Raw genomic sequence first — 23049 nt, forward strand, 5'->3', positions numbered from 1 at the left:
TGCCTGTCAATTGACACATTCTGTATGGAGCCTTAAAATGATGTTTTGAGAGTTTATTTACAATCATTGAAAGCAACGGTTCTGTAAAACAGGTAATTACAGCTCTTTAAGCTCACAACATACATATATTTAAACATTTAAATAGATTTTCTTCAAAAGTAATTTTCTACTGCTTTTTCATAAAAATATAAAAAGACAACATCTGTAGTTTTAAAAATCTATATTTAACCCAAATCAAGATTTTTCTACAAATGATACCTCTTTCCAAAAAGTTTAAAAGACATCACAAAATAATGTGATGTTAAACCAAATAATTTCACCATGGCCTGGTACTTTACTTTTAAGAAATACTGTGCAGTATTTCTTTTTAAACTTTCATGCTAGATTTCAACTGTGTATATGCTATGTCAACATACCAGATTAATCCAAGTCATTCATATTTATGCAGTAGACTGTCATATACGACCAGTTACCAGATGAACTGTCATACCACAATTGCAAAATGGTAAAAGGCAATCTTTATGAAAACTTAATATTTTAGTAAAAGGCAACCAACATTACTCTAATTTTCTGTAAAAATTACCTCTCTTCCTCCTACCATTTTTTTCCCCTTTGAATGGTACCTTTTATAGCATATCAACACAAAGGTATTTATATCACTTTTACTTAAGTTAGCTTTTTAAATGACTGTTTTCTTTTCTGATACACTGAATTTATCAAAAGGCACCAAGATTAGAGTCCTATGTAGTTTCAGAATTTTGTTCCTTTTTAAGTTCCTCTAGAATAATTTTTGTCATAAAAGGGTAACTCTAAGAACCAGAAGAAAATGAATGATACAACACAGTAACTTGAAACTTGTACCATCCAAAAGGTATAAATTTATTAATAGATTCCTTGAACTTTTCACTTAGGACAAGAAGTCAGAACAACTTTCTGAACATAAACATAAAAATAGAGCACATTTATTAACAGTAGGAAAACTCTAAGCTTATAGAGGTATTAAATCTTACATAATAACATACAGCCAAAAGCATTAGAAATTCACTGCCTGACAGATATTCTGATGCATTATCCTGAAAACATGTCTGATACATAGCACTAACATATAACAAAGTATGGCATTTATTTTACAGGGAGAAAAGATAGGTTTCATCACAAAAAGATTTACTAGGTTTCAGCTTTGATTAATTTTAGAGATATATTTTAAAGATAAAAAAAAAACAAGATTCACCCCTAAAATAAAAAAGTCTTTATATATATAATCCATTATTAATACTCTTTATGCTCTTACAATGTAAAACATTTAGAAACTTTTGAACTCTAAAAATTTTGATCAGTTAACCTATTTGGTCTTAACACATTCTAAATTCCCTTCTGAGAATCACATTAATGTTTTTAGTCCATCAGTCCAACATGGATGGAACAGTTCTATTTCTTTTTCTTCTTCTTTGGTGGTTCATCCTCAGAGCTAGAGCTGCTGCTGCTGCTACTGGAAGAGCTGGAATCTGAGTCTGAATCGGAGGACGAGGAAGAGCTTGTGGAAGAGGCTGAAGATGATGAACTGGAGGAGCTTTCATCAGAGTCACTGTCCTCTGAGGAGGATGAGGTAGAGGTCTCTTCACTCTCTGATGAAGAATCACTGGCTGAACTGTCACTGCTATTGCTACTGGAACTGGTTACACTCTTAGACCTATTAGACAATTATATGCATGAGAAGCTGACATTTAATAGAATGTTTAAAAGCAATTTCACTTGAGTATTATGTATATATATATATTGAAGCTTTGCTAGCATGTTATCTCTAGATTTGATGTTTTGAGGATTGCCTAACTGTAATAACCCCACCATGCCCACCCTCTCCCCCCAACCACAAGGTCTTTTTTTTTTGCGGTACGCGGGCCTCTCACTGTTGTGGCCTCTTCCTTTGCGGAGCACAGGCTCCAGACGCGCAGGCTCAGCAGCCATGGCTCATGGGCCCAGCCACTCCACGGCATGTGGGATCTTCCCGGACCAGGGTATGAACCCGTGTCCCCTGCATCAGCAGGTGGACTCTCAACCACTGCGCCACCAGGGAAGCCCCACAAGGTCTTTTACTACAGCAATTTAACTCTCTTGGATGGAGTCTGAGATAAGTGTACCTACTATACTATGCTCCAGAGTGAATGATGTTAGAATAAAGTTGCAGTTTAACAACTGGGTTTATTTAAACCTCACGTACAGTGGTAAATGCTTCATAACCTTAACTACTTCATACCAGATACAGCTGGTCAATAATTTCTTACCACTCTAATAACATTTCCTAATCCAAGACAAGAGAAATTACTTACTATTTCCATGTATAAGGACTCTAGAAAGTTGGAGAAAAAGGATAAATGAAGGAAGAAACTCCAGATAGGTAAACAGAGGAACATATCAGAAAACAGGATGATATTTAATCATGAATTGCAAACAAGAGACTTCAGATCCAAATCTTTTAACTATTATTTTAAAATCACACACCCCATCCCTCCAACTAGTATTATATATTATCTATATAATACTAAAGCCACACATACCTTTTTTTCTTGGTCTTTCTTTCTACATTAGTTTCTCCAATGCTGATAAATGTGAAGGGGGGAAAAGCTCCTGTTAATACAGTGATTATAAACAGCTCAGACAAACGCTTCTGCTATCCCCAAAACTTTTTTCATTGGAGAAACACTTTGTCTTTTATAACATGTACTGAGAGTCCAGTGTTTATTGCTATAATCAAGAGGAAAGTTTCCTGTTGCAGGTGTATATGGTAAATGCAGTCAACTTAACCAGCACTTAAGCAAGACAAATGTTATCAACTGTACTTTAGAAGCCAGGTTAAGTTAGTAGTTAAGATGACCAAACGCACCAATTTGATTGTTTTTTAGTTTTTTCCCAACTCATCTATTTTATTTATTCATTCTTGGCTGCACTGGGTCTCCATTGCTGTGCACAGGCCCTCTCCAGTTGCAGCGAGAAGGGGCCACTCTTCTTTGCGGTGTGTAGGCCCCTCACCATGGTGGTCTCTCCTGTTGCGGAGCACGGGCTCTAGGTGTGTGGGCCCCAGCAGCCATAGCACACAGGCCCAGTAGCTGTGGCTCATGGGCTCCAGAGTGCAGGCTCAGCAGCTGTGGCGCACAGGCCCAGCTGCTCCGCGGCATGTGGGATCCTCCCAGACCAGGGCTCAAACTCGTGCCCCCTGCATTGGCAGGCGGACTTCCAACTACTGTGGCACCAGGGAAGCCCCTCTTTTTTAGTTTTGAACTTAGATTGACATGGCTAAATTGACTATTTAGCGAACAACAGAACAAAGCAAGTAATAGCACAACAGCTGTAATTTATAATTTGGGTTTCTAGAATGGTATTATAAATGGCCATTTCATATAAAAAAAGCAACCTTTAATTTAAAAAAAAATTTCTTAATTGATTCACTTTGCTGTACACCTGAAACGAACACAACATTGTAAATCAACTATACTCCAATAAAAATAAAAAGTAAAAATAAAACAAAAAAAAATAAAAACTGTTTCTTGTGACTTCCTTGGCAGTCTAGGAGTTAAGACTCTGTGCTTCCACTGCAGGGAGCCCGGGTTCGATCCCTGGTCTGGGAACTAAGATCCTGCATGCCGTGAGGAATGGTCAAAAAAAGTTAAAAAACAAAAACAAACAAAATATTTCTTTTTCTGCATGTCCCCCAAACGTTCAGTTATTTACTGCTTAAGAACCAGAGACTTAATACTTCAAGACTGTGTTCCCTCACATTATTTATAAAGAACAAAGTCTGGAGATTGCTGAGTGAAATACACAAATGGCTTGCTGCTATACTGCTGCCAAACAACATGCATACTAAATCAGGCTTTCAAATTACAGATTTACTTCTATTACTATATACTGTCCTGTAAATTTAACATTTTTATATTCTGAACTTCTCTATATTTCCTAGATAACATTATATCCTTATTTCCTGGGTCCTCAAATATAAATATGTATTTATGTAAAGCTGTTTTACACGATGGAATTACTTACTGGAGAATTGTAATTTTTGCAGTAAAATAAGTGGTAGAAGTACATTTGTTAAGTCATACCACAAGAATGGAAGATCACTGAAATTCACACACTTCCATAATTTTATCATTGAACCAAAAAATCAGCACTCTTTACGTAACAGAGCCAAAACTAAAATTCATGTAGTTCTATGTATTTTTAAGACCAAGATACTTGTGTAATACAACTAGAAAAACAAAAGTAAATGTTGAAATGAAATTATTCATAACTCATATTTTATTCTTTAGGACAGAGGTCTTCAAACATTTTTTGCTTACATTCCTAACAAAAGAAGTTTGAAAAATTATGTTTTTCCCCTCAAAGGGTATAAAGTCTGGTATATTATATATTAAATATTGATATTTTAAAAAGAAAATCGTTACATCATTTTGGTAATTGTAAATACCACAAAATTTGATATGTACCATAATTAATTTTAAAAAAATAAATGAACAAGCTTATCTTTAACAATTGGTACTTTTACACTGTCCCTTTTCCTCTTTGAACTTGAATTTTTATTCTCCTTTCCCCAAAGAATGTATCCTAATATATTTTCATGCCTGAAAATTTTAGTGATCACTTACATTTCTCTGCAATAAAAATATAGACATAACTTGATATTGTATCTTTTAATTACTTGTGATAAGGTTTTAAAAGTGTTTTAAAATTCTGAGTTGAATTACCATTATCATTACTACTATACAAATTGATTAAAACAATGTAAAATATATTATAAATTTTAGTAACTATTTTTTTATTTTTTTATTTTTTTATTTATTTATTTTTTTTGCGGTATGCGGGCCTCTCACTGTTGTGGCCTCCCCCGTTGCGGAGCACAGGCTCCGGACGCGCAGGCTCCGGACGCGCAGGCTCAGCGGCCATGGCTCACGGGCCCAGCCGCTCCGCGGCATATGGGATCCTCCCAGACCGGGGCACGAACCCGTATCCCCTGCATCGGCAGGCGGACTCTCAACCACTTGCGCCACCAGGGAGGCCCTTAGTAACTATTATACATTAAAAAATTTCACTGGAACTGTACCTCTTAATGACATGGATTTTTTTTCTAGCTTATGTATCCATGGATCTTATTGCTTGACTATGACAGGGTTCAGTATCAATTTAATTCCTATATTTAACTTTTACAGATTTAACCCTGAGAAAGCTTGTTAACCTGAACAGGTAGATGGGAACAGAAAGAGTTTTGCTGTAGCAATGTCACTCAGTTCTCTGAATTTCTCCCATGTTAGATTCCACAAGTCACATAACGATGTATCATTAAAATATACTTTTAAATTGACAACTCAATTAGATCCTCCTTCAATTTTGCTGGGGAAAAAAATTACAAAAGAACTTGCTCCCAATAATTTGGGCCTTTTACTTTCTTACAAACACCAGTATTTTGAAAAGTCTCTAGGATTTTATACATGAGCACAATATACCAAGGTAAGATTAGAGATAGGCGAGAGGTATGCCTTTCTTTTGTGAAATTAGAGAAGGGTAGGAAAGGTCTCATACAGATTTATTTTTGGAAGAAACATATATGAATATTTATAATCTAGAAACTGATTACCTGTCTATTCCTGTATAACCCTTGAAGAGCCTTCCTGTCCACAGACTGGAAGACTGCTGCCTGGAAAATCCAGATGTTTAAGACACTATTATATTGCTAACGATTCTCATGAAGGTGCTACTTCTAATATGCAGCACTAAGTAGACCTGACACCTTCCTGTTTCAGTTTCTCTGAAACACATAAGCTTACTTATTTCATGGGAATTTAAAAAGCTTTATTCAAAGGGCATAAAAGGATAAATAACAATTTTTCCTTCCTACCCAGTTCTCCTAGAAAACAGCCACTATTATCAACCATTTATATTCCCCCCCAAAAAAGCTCCATTCTTCCTTTTTTCTTCCTTTTTAACATAAATGATAGTATATTATATATACTGTTCTCTACCTTGTTTATATACTTAGTATACTAAGTATCTTGGGTACTTACTTTGGATATCTTTCCATATCAGTTCATATAATCTACCTCATAGTATTCTGCTGTCATTTCATTGGCAGTTGAGGCAAAAAAGCAAAGTGATTAAGAGCATGGACTCTGGAGACTGGCTAGTTGGTTTAACACTTAACTTTTCCACTTACTTGCTGTGTGACACTGAGCAAGTTACTGAATCTCTCCATGCCTCAGCTTCTTTTTTTTTTTTTTTTTTTGCGGTACGCGGGCCTCTCACTGTTCGGGCCCCTCCCGTTGCGGAGCACAGGCTCTGAACGCGCAGGCTCAGCGGCCATGGCTCACGGGCCCAGCCACTCCGCAGCATGTGGGATCTTCCGGACCGGGGCACGAGCCCGTGTCCCCTGCATCGGCAGGCGGACTCTCAACCACTGTGCCACCAGGGAAGCCCCATGCCTCAGCTTCTTCATATGTAAAATGGGAATTATAATAGTACTTACCTTAACGGTATAGATGTGATGCTGAAATAAGCTAATAATTGTAAAGACCTTAGTACGGTGCCTGGCACACAGTAACACTCATTAAACATTAGCTAATATTACAATATAATCTAAATCTGGATAACCACCATAAGATATTTAGTCCCTTAATAAATTTTATAAATACAAATAAATATTCCTTTGGATACCATATGTAACCTTACCTTTGCTGTAATAATAATCTGTTTTCTTTTTCTTTTAAAGCTTTCTTTAGTTCTGCTGTTCTTGAAGGCCTATGTAGGTACTTTCTTTTTCCTGTGCATTCATAAGTCCAATGCCCAAATTCCAAGCATTTCTGACATCTTACATGTTGTTTATTTGCTTCACTGCAGAGTAAAAAATAGAATACAGGCCTTAAATTTTTGACCTGACATTTTCTGTTGTGAGAAGCATAAATAATATAAGCATAAAATGATGCTTATGTAAAGGTACAATTCAAAAATAAGCATCATTTTACACTTTAAATTATTTGTTAGATTTAATCACAAAGCAATATAGTAAGTGGTTAAGAGCATGGCCCTGGGAGTTAGACAGAACTGAGTACAAATCTTCTTTCCTCAATTCCATTCCAGTAACGGCAGACTAGGTAACTCAGACCAACTCTTCAGCTCAGAACTAGAAAAGACAGTCAAAACATTTTTAACAATGTGCTCAAGGTATCAGAGAACTAACAAGAGATTAAAGAATAACCAAGCCAAGATATGGAAGAAGCTGGAAACCTAGAGTGGTCAGCCCTACGTTTAAGTCAACTCTTGTGCTGGGGTTTTTTTCCCAAGTCAGGAGGGTAAGCAAGCATCACTTATAAGGAGCAAGGGAGACAAATTATGCATTCAGAGTTGGGATTCTGAAGGGCTTTACTCTGAGAATAAAGCAACTACTTATCAAGTGCAGCCCAGCTTCTAGTCACCTAGACTAAGAAAAATCTCAGTCCTTGAAATTGAATTAAGGTGTGGCAAGTGAAGAAAAATAGATAAAGGAATTAGAAAGGAATAAATAAAATTGTCATTCCTTACTGATGATGTATCATGTAAATGGCAAATCCAACAGACTCTACAGATAAAAAGAATTTTTTTTGGCCCTGTCATGCGGCATGTGGGATCTTACTTCCCCAACCAGGAATCGAACCCTTGCGCCCTGCATTAGGAGCGTGGAGTCCTAAATGCTGGATCGCCAGGGGAGTCCCAAAACATTTTTCAATAATTAGAATTCATAAGTGAGTTTAGGAAGGCTTTATATTGGGGTCAGTAAACTTTGTCTATAAAGTGTCAGAGAGTCAATATTTTAGGCTTTGCAGACCAAGAGGCAAAATTTAAGATATTACAAAGGTATTTATATCACAAGAGAGAAAACAAATTTCTACAAATATTTTATTAATGAAAATATTTCAAATAAAAGAGGTTTATTAATGAGAAGAATGGAATTCTTTTCTATAAGATAACATTTCACTCAATTGAGGTTCAAAATTAGTGTTCTCTATCATCAAATTGATCATATATATACAAACATATGTAAAAAGCATTCTTAGTTTGCAAGCCTAGAACAGGCAGCAGGCAGGATTCAGTGGACTATCGTTTGCCAAACTTTCTATTAGATATTAGGTCAACACATAAAAATCAATTGAGTTTCTACTTAACAAAAACAGTTAAAAATAAAAATTTAAAAGGTGGTATTTATAACATCCTGAAAAATAACAAGCACTTATAAATAAGTGAAAGAAAATATGTGCAAGAATTCTATGCAGAAAACAAACATTACTGAGAGAAATTAAACATCTAAATAAGTAGCTAAATAAAAGGATTACCATGTTCATAGACTGAAAGACTCAATATTGTAAAAACAGTCCATTCTCCCCAAACTGATCTATAGATTCGAAGCAATGCCAATCAGAATCTTAACAGGTGTTTGTTTGGTATGGAACTTAAACTTATTCCCTAAAATGTATATGGACATTCAAAAGGCCAAGAACAGCCAAAATACCCTTATAAAGGAACAAGTAGGGAAGACTTGGATAAAAAGAAATTGACTTGTGGTGATCCTTTTGTAATATACGGAAATATCGAATCTCTTTGTTGTACACCCGGAACTAACATAGTGCTGTAGGTAAATGATATTTCAAAAATAAACAAAAAAATCACAAAAAAAAGAGTTCAGATTTGTGGTTAACAGAGGTGGGGGATGGGGGAGCAGCAACTGGATAAAGGCAGTCAAAGGTACAAATTTCTAGTTATAAGATAAATAAGTACTAGGGATGTAATGTACAATATGATTAATGAAATTAACAGCTGTATGTTATACGTGAAAATTGTTAAGAGAGTAAATCTTAAGAGTTCTCATCACAAGAAAAAAACGTTTTTTTTTCTGTTTCTTTAATTTTGTATCTATATGAGAAGATGGATGTTCACTAAACTTATTGTTAACAGTGAGTTCATGACGTATGTAAATCAAATCATTAAGCTTAAACTTATACAGTGTTGTACGTCAACTGTATCTCAATAAGACTGAAAGAAAAAATAAAAGACAGTGACTTATGATACAGCTATAATAACTAAGAATGTGAGATTGGAGCAAATATATACAAATATGCCAGTAGAACAGAACAGAATGTCCAGAAATAGACTAATGTATACATGAACAATTTATGACAACCATGGCATTAAAGAGCAGTGGGGGGAAAGGTTAGATTATAAATGATGTAGGAGGGCTTCCCTGGTGGCGCAGTGGTTGGGGGTCCGCCTGCCGATGCGGGGGGCGGGGGGCGCGGGTTCGTGCCCCGGTCCAGGGGGATCCCATGTGCCGCGGAGCGGCTGGGCCAGTGGGCCGTGGCCGCTGTGCCTGTGCGTACGGAGTCTGCGCTCCGTGACGGGAGGGGCCACGGCAGTGGGAGGCCCACGTACCGCAAAATAAATAAATAAATAAATAAATATAAATAAATGATGTAGGGACAACTGGTTATGCATATGATAAAAATAAGACTTAACCATAAGCCAACAATGATTACAGACTTGGCCAAACAATAAGGTTTAAAAGACAGTATAAAAAACGTGACATATTTGAGTTAGGAATTCTTAAGAAACAAAAACAAAGCACTAAGACTTCCCTGGTGGCGCAGTGGTTAAGAATTCGCCTGCCAATGCAGGGGACATGGGTTCGAGCTCTGGTCCGGGAAGATCCCACATGCTGAGAAGCAACTAAGCCCGTGCGCCACAACTACTGAGCCTGCACTCTAGAGCCCGCAAGCCACAACTACTGAGCCCATGTTCCACAACTACTGAAGCCCGCGTGCCTAGAGCCCGTGCTCCGCAACAAGAGAAGCCACCGCAATGAGAAGCCCGCATACCGCAAAGGAGAGTAGCCCCCACTCACCTCAACTAGAGAAAGCCCGCGTGCAGCAACAAAGACCCAACACAGTCAAAAATAATAAATAACTACATTAATTTAAAAAAATCACTAATCATAAAAGATTGATAAATTAGAATTACTAAAATTAAGAATTTTCAAAAATTAAGAATTTCTGTTCATCAAAATATACTATAAAGAGAGTAAAAAGAGGGCTTCCCTGGTGGCGCAGCGGTTGAGAATCTGCCTGCTAATGCAGGGGACACAGGTTCGAGTCCTGGTCTAGGAGGATCCCACATGCCACGGAGCAACTAGGCCCGTGAGCCACAACTACTGAGCCTGTGCGTCTGGAGCCTGTGCTCCGCAACAAGAGAGGCCGCCATAGTGAGAGGCCCGCGCTCCGTGATGAAGAGTGGCCCCCGCTTGCCGCAACTAGAGAAAGCCCTCGCACAGAAACGAAGACCCAACACAGCAAAAATAAATAAATTAATAAACTCCTACCCCCAACAACAACAAAAAAAGAGAGTAAAAAGAGAAGCCAAAGAGTGGGAGAAGATATTTGTAACACATTTTGCCAACAGCTTCATCTTAAGTATACAAAGAACTCTTATGAATCATTAAGGATATGATGTATAATAGAAAAATAAGATAAAGTGGAAGATGGAAAGGCAGTACAAAAATGGGATTGGGAAACAAATTAATAAACACATGAAAAGGTGCTCGATACTAACCTAAGAAAAAGCAAAAACCACTATAGTTGAAGAAATGCATACTCTACAGTCCAGCAATTCCACTTTCAGGTACTTACACAATAGACATCTACACAAAACTATACCAGATAACATGTATAAGAATATTGGAATATTGCTTTCCTTTATGTAGCTTTTAAAAGTTTTGAAATAGTCACAACCTTATAGAAAAGCTGTTAAGTACAGTTCAAAGAACTATTTTTCCTAAATCATTTGTGAACTGTTTTTGCTGAGCCATTTGTAAGTTGCCAACCTGATGCCTCATCAAACCAGAACACTTTACTGCATGTTCTCTATAAACTAGGACATTCTCATATACACAATGTAACCATCAAAATCAAGAAGTTAATGTTGATACCTTCAAGATCCCATTTAAGTTTAATCTTCAGACCCCATTTAAGTTTCATCAAATGTCTCCAAAACGTTCTCTATAGCAAAATCCAGTTCTGCATCAATGTTACACAGGTTGTCATGTCTCTTTAGTCTCCTTCTGTCTGGAAGAGTTCCTCAGTCCTGTGTCTTGCTTTACATGACCTTGACACTTTTTGATGATTACAGCCAGTTATTTTGTAGAATGTGCTTCAATTTGAGTTGGAGGATTTGCTTCCAGGTTCACTCATGTGGCTAATGGGAGGCTTCAGTTCCTTGCCTGCTGGCCTCTCCATAGGGCTGCTTGCAACATGGCTTTACTCAGGGAGAGTGACCAAGATAACTCAAGAAAGAAGTCAGTCTTTTATCACCCAATCTTGGAAATGACATACCATTACTTTTGCTATATTCTACTGGTCATACAGACCAACTCTGGTACTCTCTGGAGGAGAGTACACATGAAGCAGGGATCACTGGAGGTCATCTTGGAGGCTGGCTACAACATCTGATATCTCTATATGATTAGATTCAAGCCACGTATTTTTGGCAGGAATATAACAGACATGTGCCGTGTTCTTCTCGCTGTATTCCTGTCAGGTGACACAAGACTTCAATTTGTCTTGTTACTGATGATGTTCGTTTTGATCCCTTCATTATGGAGGGTCGACCAGATTTTGCAATATAAAGTTATTTTTTGTCCTTTTGTAATTGAGGTGGTTTTAAATTATGTCCACAAATTCTATGATATCCTTACTTCAAGGGTTGGCGCCTAACTACCCTCCCCTTAAGTGTGGCTAAGACTTAGTGACTTGCTTCTAACTAACAGAATAAAGCAGGGTGATGGAGCATGACTTTAAAGATTAGCTCATGTAGCTGCCATGTCATGAAAACACTCAAGCAGCCTCTAGGGAGGCCCATGTGGTGAGGAACTGAGGCTTCCTGCCAACAGCCCTGTGAATAGCTATCTTGGAAGCAGATCCTCCAGTTGTGGTCAAGTCTTCAGATGACTGCAGCCCCTGGCAAGATCCTGACCACAAACATATAGGGAGAACCTGAGTCAGAACCACTCAGCTGGGACTTCCCTGGTGGTCCAGTGGTAAAGAAGCTGTTTTACAATGCAGGGTACGCGGGTTTGATCCCTGGTTGGGGAACTAAGATCCCACATGCCGCAGGGCAACTAAGCCCGTGCGCCACAACTACTGAGCTCCCGCGCCTCAACTAGAGTCCACGAGCCGCAAACTACATAGCCCATGTGCTCTGGAACTCACATGCCACACTACAGACCCCATGTGCCCTGGAGCCTGCGTGCCAGAACTAGAGAAGAGAAAACCCACATGCCACTAGAGAGAAGCTCACACGCCACAACGAAAGATCACGCATGCCTCAATGAAGATCCCACATGCCACAACTAACACCTGAGGCAGCCAAAAAAAAACCGAAGAAAGAAAAAAGAACTACTCAGCTAAGTCACTCCTGAATTCCTGACCACAGAACTGAGATGTTTATTGTTAGAAGTCACTAAATTTTGGGGTAATTTGTTATACAACTATAATTAATAACTAATAAAGCAATTAGTAAATATTTTGTGGGTTGGTATTTGAAAGTACATAAATATCCTGCTCATTAAATTTTTAGTTCATTTATTCATCTATCAGTATGAACTCTATTTTTCTATTTTATTGAATGAGTTACTATCCGTTACCATGATTTATTTTGATGCTCAGATTGCCCTAGATTTGGTCAGTGGGAATCCTTCCAAGTTGGATTCTGTGTTCTTTTGACATGGTTCCTTCATTCTTTGAGCACTTCCTTGCTTTCTGGTACAAGACAAAATTCCAGGCTCATCTTATACTTTCTCTGTCCTGAAATCAGGCCTTTCCAGGCCTGAAATCAGCCTGATAGAACCCTGATGACATTCAGAGTCAAGATCAGGGCACACATGTGCTCACTGTAACTGGAATGTTGCTGCTCTCAGGTACCCCTTCAGTGGACAGAGCTAGGGAACAACACACACATTACTATCCATGTATCAAATACACACATTTACAGCTATATTTAACTATATATTTTGAAAACCATGAATTCATACCGATACCTTTAATTCCAATCCAACTTCACAGAATTTACTCTATTTTCTCCTTCCCCATACCTCCTCCTCCTTCAGTGAGAAATCTGGCTCCCATTATCCTTAACAGATTTACTTATTTGGTCAATTTGTCTTATGAAACCAATTGCCCATTGTTGCCCCTTCCCCCTTACAGATGCCCTCTTTACTCCACTTGGGCTCTGCTACTCTGCCCTTTGCTGTCCTCCCACACTACCCATGTGAACATGCTCCTCACTCTGCCTGGGCTGACTTCCACTGCCAGGCCAGTCCACCTCACATGAACTCATTTCTCTTTCTATTTAGACTGTGCCACCCCATACCAAATTATACCTCCCCTCCCCCATGGAGACATTCTCCCCACTAGGGTGACAACTTGTGTTAAATGGCTCTCCCTGTGTGGAAACCCTCCTCACTCTGCTTGGGATCTGGTACCCTGCATTGGACCTTCCCTCAACTGGATGCCCTATGCACCCTGCTGGCACTGCAAGCCAGTTCACGTCCCTATGTGGATGCCTTAGTTACTCCCCTTCAGCTCTAATACTCTAGTGCCAAGTCAGTCCTCTGCATGGATCCATACCACCTTATGGCTTTAGGGACTGACTTGTTAAAGTAGGGAAGAGGAAGAGGAAGAATTATAATAATATTCTTAACAAGAAGATTTGTAAAATCCTCAAAATTGGAAATAATATCAAAGAAGAATGTATGATCTGTGGTATAGAACACTGAATAAAAATGAACAAATTCCAGCTTAATTTAACTCAGATGGAGCTTAGATATAAGAAGCTAAACTCAAAAGAATCTAAATTGTCTGATTCTATGTAAAGGTTAAAGACAGGTAAAATTAAACTCTAGTGAATAGTTAGATGGTAAAAGCACAGAACAGAGGCAAGTAAGTAAGTACCATAAATGTTAGGATAGTGGTTACTTTAGGAAGGAGGGAGGAGGTTGTGATTGGGAAAGCTTGGTGGCATCCAGTATATTGGCAGTTTTTTATTAAATACTTGATCTGGGTAGTGGTTACATGGGATATTCTCTTTATAATTACCTATTAATGACATATTTATGTTGTCTGAACTTTTTTGTAGATGTGTTATAGTTCACAACCATAAAAATTTTTTTAAATCTTGGCTCTTTCACTACATAGCTTTAGGCTCATTAGCAAGCCAGTTTTTGAACTTCAGTTTCTATTCTAAAAAATGGGATAACATCTACTTCACTAGGTTATTGTGAGAATTAGATAAGACCATAACCGTGGTTTATACTTACTGTGTGCCAGGAATTTATCTAAGTACTATTTATACATAAATACATCTAATCCCCATGACAACCCAATGAGTTTGAGAACAATATCCCCATTCTACAGACTGGGATGTTTGTATAGAAAGCAGTAAGGAATCTGGCATAAAGTAATACACAAATAAATGGGAGTTGTGAATATCAATCCACACATTAGGCTAATCAATTATCTGGACTAACGATACATGGCAATTTAAATTTTCTCAAAACATGGTTGCATGATGGGATGCTGGATTCTTAATTTCGACCTAGAGCAGTCACCTTTTTACCCTTGGAGAACACATAATTGGTGTTCAGTAAATGTTTGTAAAATGAATGACTGTTTAAATAGGCAAGGGTTTAAGAGGACATATATTGTTTATAGTATGCTTTTTTTTTTTTTTTTTTTTTTTGCGGTATATGGGCCTCTCACTGTTGTGGCCTCTCCCGTTGCAGAGCACAGGCTCCGGACGCACAGGCCCAGCGGCCATGGCTCACGGGCCCAGCCGCTCCGCGGCATGTGGGATCCTCCCAGACCGGGGCACGAACCCGTTTCCCCTGCATCGGCAGGCGGACTCTCAACCACTGCGCCACCAGGGAAGCCCTATAGTATGCTTTTCGTAATGAATTCCCACATCGTCAGCCAGGTTCTGTAATTTTTTTTTTTTTTTTTTTTTTTTGCGGTACGCGGGCCTCTCACTGTTGCGGCCTCTTCCATTATGGAGCACAGGCTCCGGACACGCAGGCTCAGCGGCCATGGCTCATGGGCCCAGCCACTCCGCAGCATGTGGGATCCTCCCGGACCGGGGCACGAACCCGTGTCCCCTGCATCAGCAGGTGGACTCCCAACCACTGTGCCACCAGGGAAGCCCAGCTTCTGTAATTCTGACAGTAATTTATTTTTAGCATTTTTTCAAAAATTAAGCCAATCCTAATGTGAAGAACTAATGTTTCAAGCAAGGCAACACTACGCAGTAGTAGTTTTTTTTTATTTTTTAATAAATTTATTTATTTTTGACTGCGTTGGGTCTTCGTTGCTGAGCAGGGACTACTCTTTGTTGTGGTGCACAGGCTTCTCACTGAGGTGGCTTCTCTTGTTGCGAGCACAAGCTCTAGGTGCACAGGCTTCAATAGCTGTGGCACGTGAGCTCAAGTAGTTGTGGCTCGCTGGCTCTAGAGCGCAGGCTCAGTAGTTGTGGCTCACGGGCTTAGTTGCTCCACAGCATGTGGGATCTTCCCGGAACAGGGCTCGAACCCGTGTCCCCTGCATTGGCAGGCAGATTCTTAACCACTGCGCCACCAGGGAAGTCCTGAGTGGTAGTATTGAAAGATAATAAAGAAGAGTCAGCTTTTTGCCTAGTAATAGTTCATAACTTTCAGTAAGCAACTGCCAGAACCATGACTATAACTTCAGAGCTTATCTGAATGTGTAATGTAGCAAATTGTTAAGGCTATCAATAATAAAACACTCTATGGACTTAATATTAAGTTGCCCACTTTTCAAGCAAAAAGAACCACTAACACATTTAATATATACACAATTGTGATATGCATTCCAGAAATAATAAATTCAAAAACATTAAAGGACAGTTAGTAAAAGAAGTAAAATCATGACTCTCATATAAATATAAAATGAACACATGTCAAAGGTTTTATTTAATCATTAATTAATAAGGGAACCAGTAAGATGTTGCAGTTGGTTCAAAACAGAATCCAAACAACACACATATATGGGCAATCAGGAAGGCAGGAAATGAATTTACAGATAGTTAAAAACTGGTCAATAGACACAGGGCAAGAATCAGTTGTACTGTCTTTTCATGGGTAAGAATCTTTTCTACCAGCTTTTTACAATTTACAGAGTTATTTAAAAATAGCTCAAAGAGGGCTTCCCTGGTGGTGCAGCAGTTAAGAATCCGCCTGCCAATGCAAGGAACATGGATTCGAGCCCTGGTCTGCGAAGATGCCACATGCCGCGGAGCAACCAAGCCCGTGCGTCTGGGAAGATCCCACATGCCGCGGAGCAACTAAGCCCGTGGGCCACAATTACTGAGCCTGCGCTCTAGAGCCCGTGAGCCTCAACTACTGAAGCCTGCGTGCTTAGAGCCTGTGCTCCAGAACAAGAGAAGCCACCGCAATGAGAAGTCCGCGCACTGCAACGAAGAGTAGCCTCCGCTCGCCGCAACTAGAGAAAGCCTGTGCGCAGCAACAAAGACCCAACTCAGCTAAAAATAAATCAAAAAACAAAACGAAACAAAACAAAGAACAAAGCATATATATATATCTCAAAGACAGTGAGGCACAGGCCCTCACAGAGTCACTAGCCAGGATAGGGAATTAGACAAATCAGCCAGTAATCTTTTTTTTTTTAATCCATTTCAAAGCCTTTCACAATATTTCCTAACAATGAAAATATGGAGGAGGGTGGAAGCCTCTCAGAATCAAGGAAATAAAGTCTTCTCCAACTCAGTTTGTTTTCCCAATATTAAGAAACTTATAACCTGGGATCCCAGCCATTAAAAATATTATCTACCAGCACTGTGGAGTTTGCTTTTTGTTGTTATAAATAAAACATTCACCAATATCTAAAGCCCACCTATGATGTTCTAAACATTAACACCCCTAAAAATACTTAAAACTTCCAGTTAGAATACTGAATGAGACACACCTATAATTTCAAAATAAACACAAGATCAGCATTTATTTCTTTTCAAATGAATACCTTATTTAATAATATTCCATTTCTATATTCTAAGCTAAGGCTTAAGGAAGTGTTTTAATGGTACAGCCTTTTTGGGTGAAACCACCTTCTTTGATACCATTTCTGTCAGATTGGCAAAGCTGTTTTTTAAGCCTATTGTTGGCAAAGATGGAGAATGGGCACTCTAAATACAGTAAGATACACATTCTTAATTGCTGGTAAGATTGTAAGTTGCAGATACTTTCTGAAGGGCTATTTGGTAATATGCAACAAAAATCTTTAAAATGTACATACCAAATAAACAAAAAATATAATATAAATGATGATTATCTATCTAGAAAATCCCTAAGAATCCAAAATGGAGCTAGTAGGACTACTAAATGAGTTTAATAAGGTCACAGGATACAAGGTCAATATACGAAAGTCAATATACTAGCAACAAACAGTTGGAAATTGAAATTAAAAAAAATACTATTACAATACTTACTTTTACCCTTGTTAAATTTCTTCTTGTTAGACTCAACATAGAGTTCCAGCCTGTCAAGACCTTTCTGGATTGGGATTTTGTTATCCATTGTATTAGTTATCCCTCCCAGCTTTGTGTTAACTGCAGGTTTGATAAACATGCACATGTGTCCTCATCTAAGTCATTTATAAAAATGTTGACAAGACCAAACTGAGGACCAAACTCTGCAGGCCACCATGGGATACCTCTGTATATTTACTTAAACCCATTAAACAATACTCTTTGTCCATGATGTTCAACTGATGTACCTAATTGTTCTGTTTTCACAAGGATATTGTGAGAGACTTTTCAAGATGCCTTTTTGAAATCCAAATACCTAAAAGGCAAAAAGGGTATCAATCTGTAACGACTTGATACCTGATGATCTTGGCTTTTCTTTCTGAACATATTTAATAAATCCAGCCAGAATTTTGGGTGGAATGGATATCAAGTTCACTGGTCTGGTTTGTGAAATCTACCCTTCTCACTCTGAAAATCAAAACAGCATTTGCCTACTTCCAGTCCTTCAGCACCACTCCTGTTTGCCAGGGGTTCTCAGATTACCAGCAGCAGTACAGCCATCTCACCTGGAAAATCTCTGTTATGTTGGGGAGCAATCATGTGGGTCAAGTGCCTTAAACACATTCAGAGTGGATTAGGGCTCTATAACTCACTCCTCAAGTACCTTGGGCTTCAGTTCCAGTCTTCTCATTCTGCATATAATTATATGTGAGTGAAATCTGATTCAAAGTTAAGTCCCTGAAAGATCTGCTGAATGAAAAGTTCAAATTTCCCCCCTTTCCTCCTTTAGTCCAAAGACTTTTAAAAACAATGTCAATAGTACTTTCTCACTTCTCATAACTTGTAGTTTAAGACTTGTTCTTATGGAAGTGCTATATGCTCTTTATAAATAAAATTAAATCTTTTTGATGAATATAAAATGAAAAGTAAAGGCTCCTCTTCTGCTTTCCCCCCCAAAATATTCCCCAAATTCTCCTGGACTCCCCTTGCCTCTAAAGGCCCTCCCTCTCCAACTCCCTGGGAATTGTCCCGACAGTCTGCAAACCATGACAGGTTTCATTATACACCATGTTTTCTTTTCAGTAAGACTAGAAGCTCCTAAAGCTAAGATTGTCTTTTACATCTGTGTAGCTCATGTACCAAATACAAGCATACTGCAGAAATGGAACATTTGTTTAACTGTGTGATACTCCAAAACTTATGTTAAAAGCACTAGAAGTCTTACTTTCACTTCATATTTAAGTGGACATTGGTTGGTTTTATCAATCTAGCAATCATTAATTACCTCCTCTGACCTACCCCCCCATTTGTTTATTTTTATTTTATTTTATTTTTTTCCCACCCATTGGTTTATAAGGATCCATTCAATTATGCTGGGAAGAGAATGAGATCCAAGTCAATCAAAGCTTCATAATTCCATAGACATGGTTCAGGGTAGGGTATGTAACCCAATCTAGACAATGAGATGCTGTCAACTTGAAGCTGAGAGGATATAAAGGACCCTAGATACTGCAGCCATCTTAGGACCAAAGGAGTGACCTAACCAAGTATGGAACCAACACCCAAAAGGGCAAACCTGACAGAGATTAGACCCTGGTGACATCATTTACTGCACAACTGTTAAGTATTACTGTTACTCCATTCTTGATCTCAGAACCATATGACTTCAAAGCCTTCTTCCTCCTACTTCATTCTGATTCCTTAAGTCTTTATCCTTATGTTCAAGGAACCTCATCAGGCATGAGGGGTACTCTGATGAAAGGGAGAAGAGAAGGATCAGGGCTCTTAGAATAAAAAATATAAATATAAAAAGAAATACAGGGCTTCCCTGGTGGCGCAGTGGTTGAGAATCTGCCTGCTAATGCAGGGGACACAGGTTCGAGCCCTGGTCTGGAAAGATCCCACATGCCGCAGAGCAACTAGGCCCGAGAGCCACAACTACTGAGCCTGCGCGTCTGGAGCCTGTGCTCCGCAACATGAGAGGCCGCGATAGTGAGAGGTCCGCGCACGGCGATGAAGACTGGCCCCCACTTGCCACAACTAGAGAAAGCCCTCGCACAGAAACGAAGACCCAACACAGCCAAAAATAAATAAATAAATACATACATACATACATACATACATACATACATACATACATACATACAGGGGCTTCCCTGGTGGAGCAGTGGTTAAGAATCCGCCTGCCAATGCAGGGGACACGGGTTTGAGCCCTGGGTCTGGTAAGATCCCTCATGCCATGGAGCAACTAAGCCCGTGCGCCAACAACTACTGAGCCTGCGCTCTAGAGCCCGTGAGCCACAACTACTGGGCCCGCGTGCCACAACTACTGAAGCCCTCGCACCTATAGCCTGTGCTCTCCAACAAGACATGCCACCGCAATGAGAAGCCTGCGCACCGCAAGGAAGAGAAGCCCTCACTCACCGCAACTAGAGAAAGCCCACACGCAGCAACGAAGACCCAATGCAGCCAAAAATAAATAAATAAATAAATAAATAAATTTATTAAAAAAGAAATATAAATATACACATTAGAGCAGACTGTGAGCGATATATTAACGAGCAAATGGTGATGCCGTTTAACGGGCAAATGGTGATGCCGTGAAAAGCTGACAGAGTGAAAAAGTGTCGGACGTTGTTTGGGTATGCAGACTGGTAGAAGAAAAAAAGGTTTCACAAGAAAGGGGCATCTGGCACAAACTCCTGCATTATCTGTTCACAGAAAACCTCTTGTGCTATTCTCTCTCGCTCATTATCCACAATGGCCATCTTTCATTCCTTTTTTTTTTTTTTCTTTGCAGTATGCGGGCCTCTCACTGTTGTGGTCTCTCCCGTTGCGGAGCACAGGCTCCGGACGCGCAGGCTCAGCGGCCATGGCTCACGGGCCCAGCCGCTCAGCACCATGTGGGATCTTCCCAGACCGGGGCACGAACCCGTGTCCCCTGCATCGGCAGGCGGACTCTCAACCACTGCGCCACCACGGAAGCCCCATCTTTCGTTTCTTAAAAACTAAGTTCTTTTCTGTCTCAAAACAATTATGCTAGTCTGGGTGCTCTTTCCCCAAATCCTCTCATGACTGGTTTCTTTCTCACATTTCCGATCTCTGTTCAAACGCCATCTCTTCAGAGATGCCTTTCCAGTCCAATCAACCTAACCTGGACCTTTTTCTCTTTCCATCACCTCTTATTTCCTTCAAAGCTCTTATCATCAACTGTATTTGCTTAAAATGTTTAGTTTATCGACTCTTTCCACCAATAGAATGTAAGCTTCCTGAAAGCAGGGATTCTGTCTTGAACACCTCTTTTTACTTACACCCAAATACCGGCATAGAGCGATAGGTAATGCATAAATTAATATTTCTTGGAGAATGAATGGCAGAAAGTGAGAAGAGAGCTTGGCAGAAAAGTAAGGTTGTTCCTAGGGAAGGCGATAGGAATGGGGCAGGAAAAGCCAGCTGGGCTGGAGGTTGCACAGGAAGCTGAAGGTTTACGTCGGCGAGAGTAGGCGGTGTTGGACAAGAGCTACAGGCTTCGCCCGGTCACGCGTGGGGTGGGCGGCCGGGTTGGCAAAGGGGCATAAAACTCTTAGCGACCAACTCCTGGGCGTTCCCTTCGCGGGAACCAAACACGAGACTCTCTTCAGGCACCCCTAGGTCCCGCCCAGCGGTCTTACGCAGCCGTCTTCCACGAAATCGCTAATCCACAGACATCAAACTTACCGCCCCGGCCCGAGCTCCTCGCGGGCAGGCGACGTGTGAGAAAAAAGGCCAACCTCTGCCGGGCCACGCTGAGGATCCCACACCGACCCCGCATACCGGCGCCCGCTCACTAGCCGGCTGACGCGCTTCTCCCCGCCCCCAGCCCGCCCCGCGGCCGGACTCCGGCCCTAACTTACGCTTGTCTCCGGGCTATGAGGCGATGCATGGGAGTCGCCATCTTAGCGCGGCTGAGGCCTGCCGCGCTGGGTTTTGGGAAACTCCTCGGAGGGGGCGGGGACTTAGAACCCCGGAGGCCGTAGGCGTGGGCGGGACCAGTCGGGCCTGGAGAGCTAACGGGGCAGCTTTTGGGGCAAGTAGTGGTTAGGGCCTGGTCTGTTGTGTTTCCTGTGTGCGTCTGTAGTTTGAGGGAGAGGAATGAGGCAGGTTGATCGGTCTGAATGAGGGATTTTAAGGATGGGTCCACGTATATTGCGTGGAGAGGCAGGGAAGAACATTCTCGAATGGGGGATCCATCTATCCATCTTTATATACAAATAAATATATATATATAAATGAATAAAACTGCATTGTTCAGGACACTAGAAGTAGTTTGGATAGCAAAATAAAAAGGAATGAGTTCAACAAGATTGGGACCATCAATTGAAAAAGAATGACTTTAGCAAACTATAAAATGCAAATATATGTTGTTTATATTTTTGTTTTTCATAATGATGTTATAAGGCTATATAGGTAAAGCTGCTTTTTCAACTGGAAAAAGATTATACAAATATTAATTCTTTAAGGATATTTTAGTATTTAGTGGCAGTCGTGGAAATTTATTCTCTTAAATCCAGTCTTTGAAATATAGGTAACTTTTTTTTTTAACATCTTTATTGGAGTATAATTGCTTTACAATGGTGTGTCCGTTTCTGCTTTAAAACAAAGTGAATCAGCTATACATATACATATATCCCCATATCCCCTCCCTCTTGCGTCTCCCTCCCTCCCACCCTCCCTATCCCACCCCTCTAGGTGGTCACAAAGCACTGAGCTGATCTCCCTGTGCCATGCGGCTGCTTCCCACTAGCTATGGGTTTTACATTTGGTGGTGTATATATGGCCATGCCACTCTCTCACTTTGTCCCATCTTTCCCTTCCCCCTCCCCGTGTCCTCAAGTCCATTCTCTGTAGGTCTGCGTATAGATAACTTTTTGAAATATATATATGTATGTATGTTTCTGTCTCCACTTTTTATAATTTATGTTTTTCAATTAAAATGTTTGAGGAACTGAAGGCAGAGCATTGAACAAATAAATTCATTGTACACATGGAGCTTTCTACAGACAATAAACAAACGCAATGTCCAACGTGCGTGAATAGTCTAAAGAAAAATAATTTAGCATAAGGGGTAAAGAGTGATTCAGCAATGGGAGTTAGAGAAGGTGATGTCATGCAACCTTGTGCACATCTTGTTCCTTAAAAAGTGGAATCTTACTCTCTGTTCTGTTCCTCAGCTTGCTTTGTTCATTCCTCACTGTGTTTATGGACATCTTTTCCCATATCAGCACATGCAGATCCAATTCATTCTTTTCATGTATTATGTTATATGGATTACATGGATATTCCACAATTTATCCAACCAGTATCCTGTTGTTGAACAATTAGATCATTTAACACAAAGATGGAATGAATAGATTTTTAAGCACTCACCCATGTTTCTGTAACATGACTTCCTAGAAG

The 23049-nt window shown here is 39.8% G+C and overlaps 1 protein-coding gene across 2 annotated transcripts; it reads right to left on the reverse strand.

Annotated features, from left to right (window-relative positions):
- Positions 1 to 234: 234 nt before the first annotated feature.
- Positions 235 to 21580, reverse strand: ZCCHC10 (zinc finger CCHC-type containing 10). 2 transcript variants are annotated; one of them, XM_060091931.1, is made up of 4 exons: positions 21507 to 21580; positions 6715 to 6876; positions 2556 to 2597; positions 235 to 1690 (listed from the first exon to the last, which is right to left on the reverse strand). In XM_060091931.1, the coding sequence occupies exons 1-4, from the start codon at positions 21545 to 21547 to the stop codon at positions 1429 to 1431; spliced, it is 507 nt and encodes a 168-aa protein (XP_059947914.1). In that variant the 5' UTR covers positions 21548 to 21580; the 3' UTR covers positions 235 to 1428. The 2 variants fall into 2 exon arrangements, with proteins under 2 accessions (XP_059947914.1, XP_059947916.1); XM_060091933.1 differs by lacking the exon at positions 2556 to 2597.
- Between the last annotated feature and the right edge of the window lie 1469 nt (positions 21581 to 23049).

The sequence above is a fragment of the Mesoplodon densirostris genome, chromosome 3 (assembly GCF_025265405.1).
Source record: "Mesoplodon densirostris isolate mMesDen1 chromosome 3, mMesDen1 primary haplotype, whole genome shotgun sequence".
NCBI lineage: Eukaryota > Metazoa > Chordata > Mammalia > Artiodactyla > Ziphiidae > Mesoplodon > Mesoplodon densirostris.

Excerpts from the sequence above, each read along its gene's own strand:
- ZCCHC10 (XM_060091931.1), bottom strand. The coding sequence starts at position 21,547 with ATGGCGACTCCCATGCATCGCCTCATAGCCCGGAGACAAGC. Across the intron at positions 2,598-6,714 it reads AGATTATTATTACAGCAAAG|CATTGGAGAAACTAATGTAG; the intron begins GTAAGGTTACAT and ends CACATTTATCAG. Across the intron at positions 1,691-2,555 it reads AGAAAGACCAAGAAAAAAAG|GTCTAAGAGTGTAACCAGTT; the intron begins GTATGTGTGGCT and ends ATTGTCTAATAG.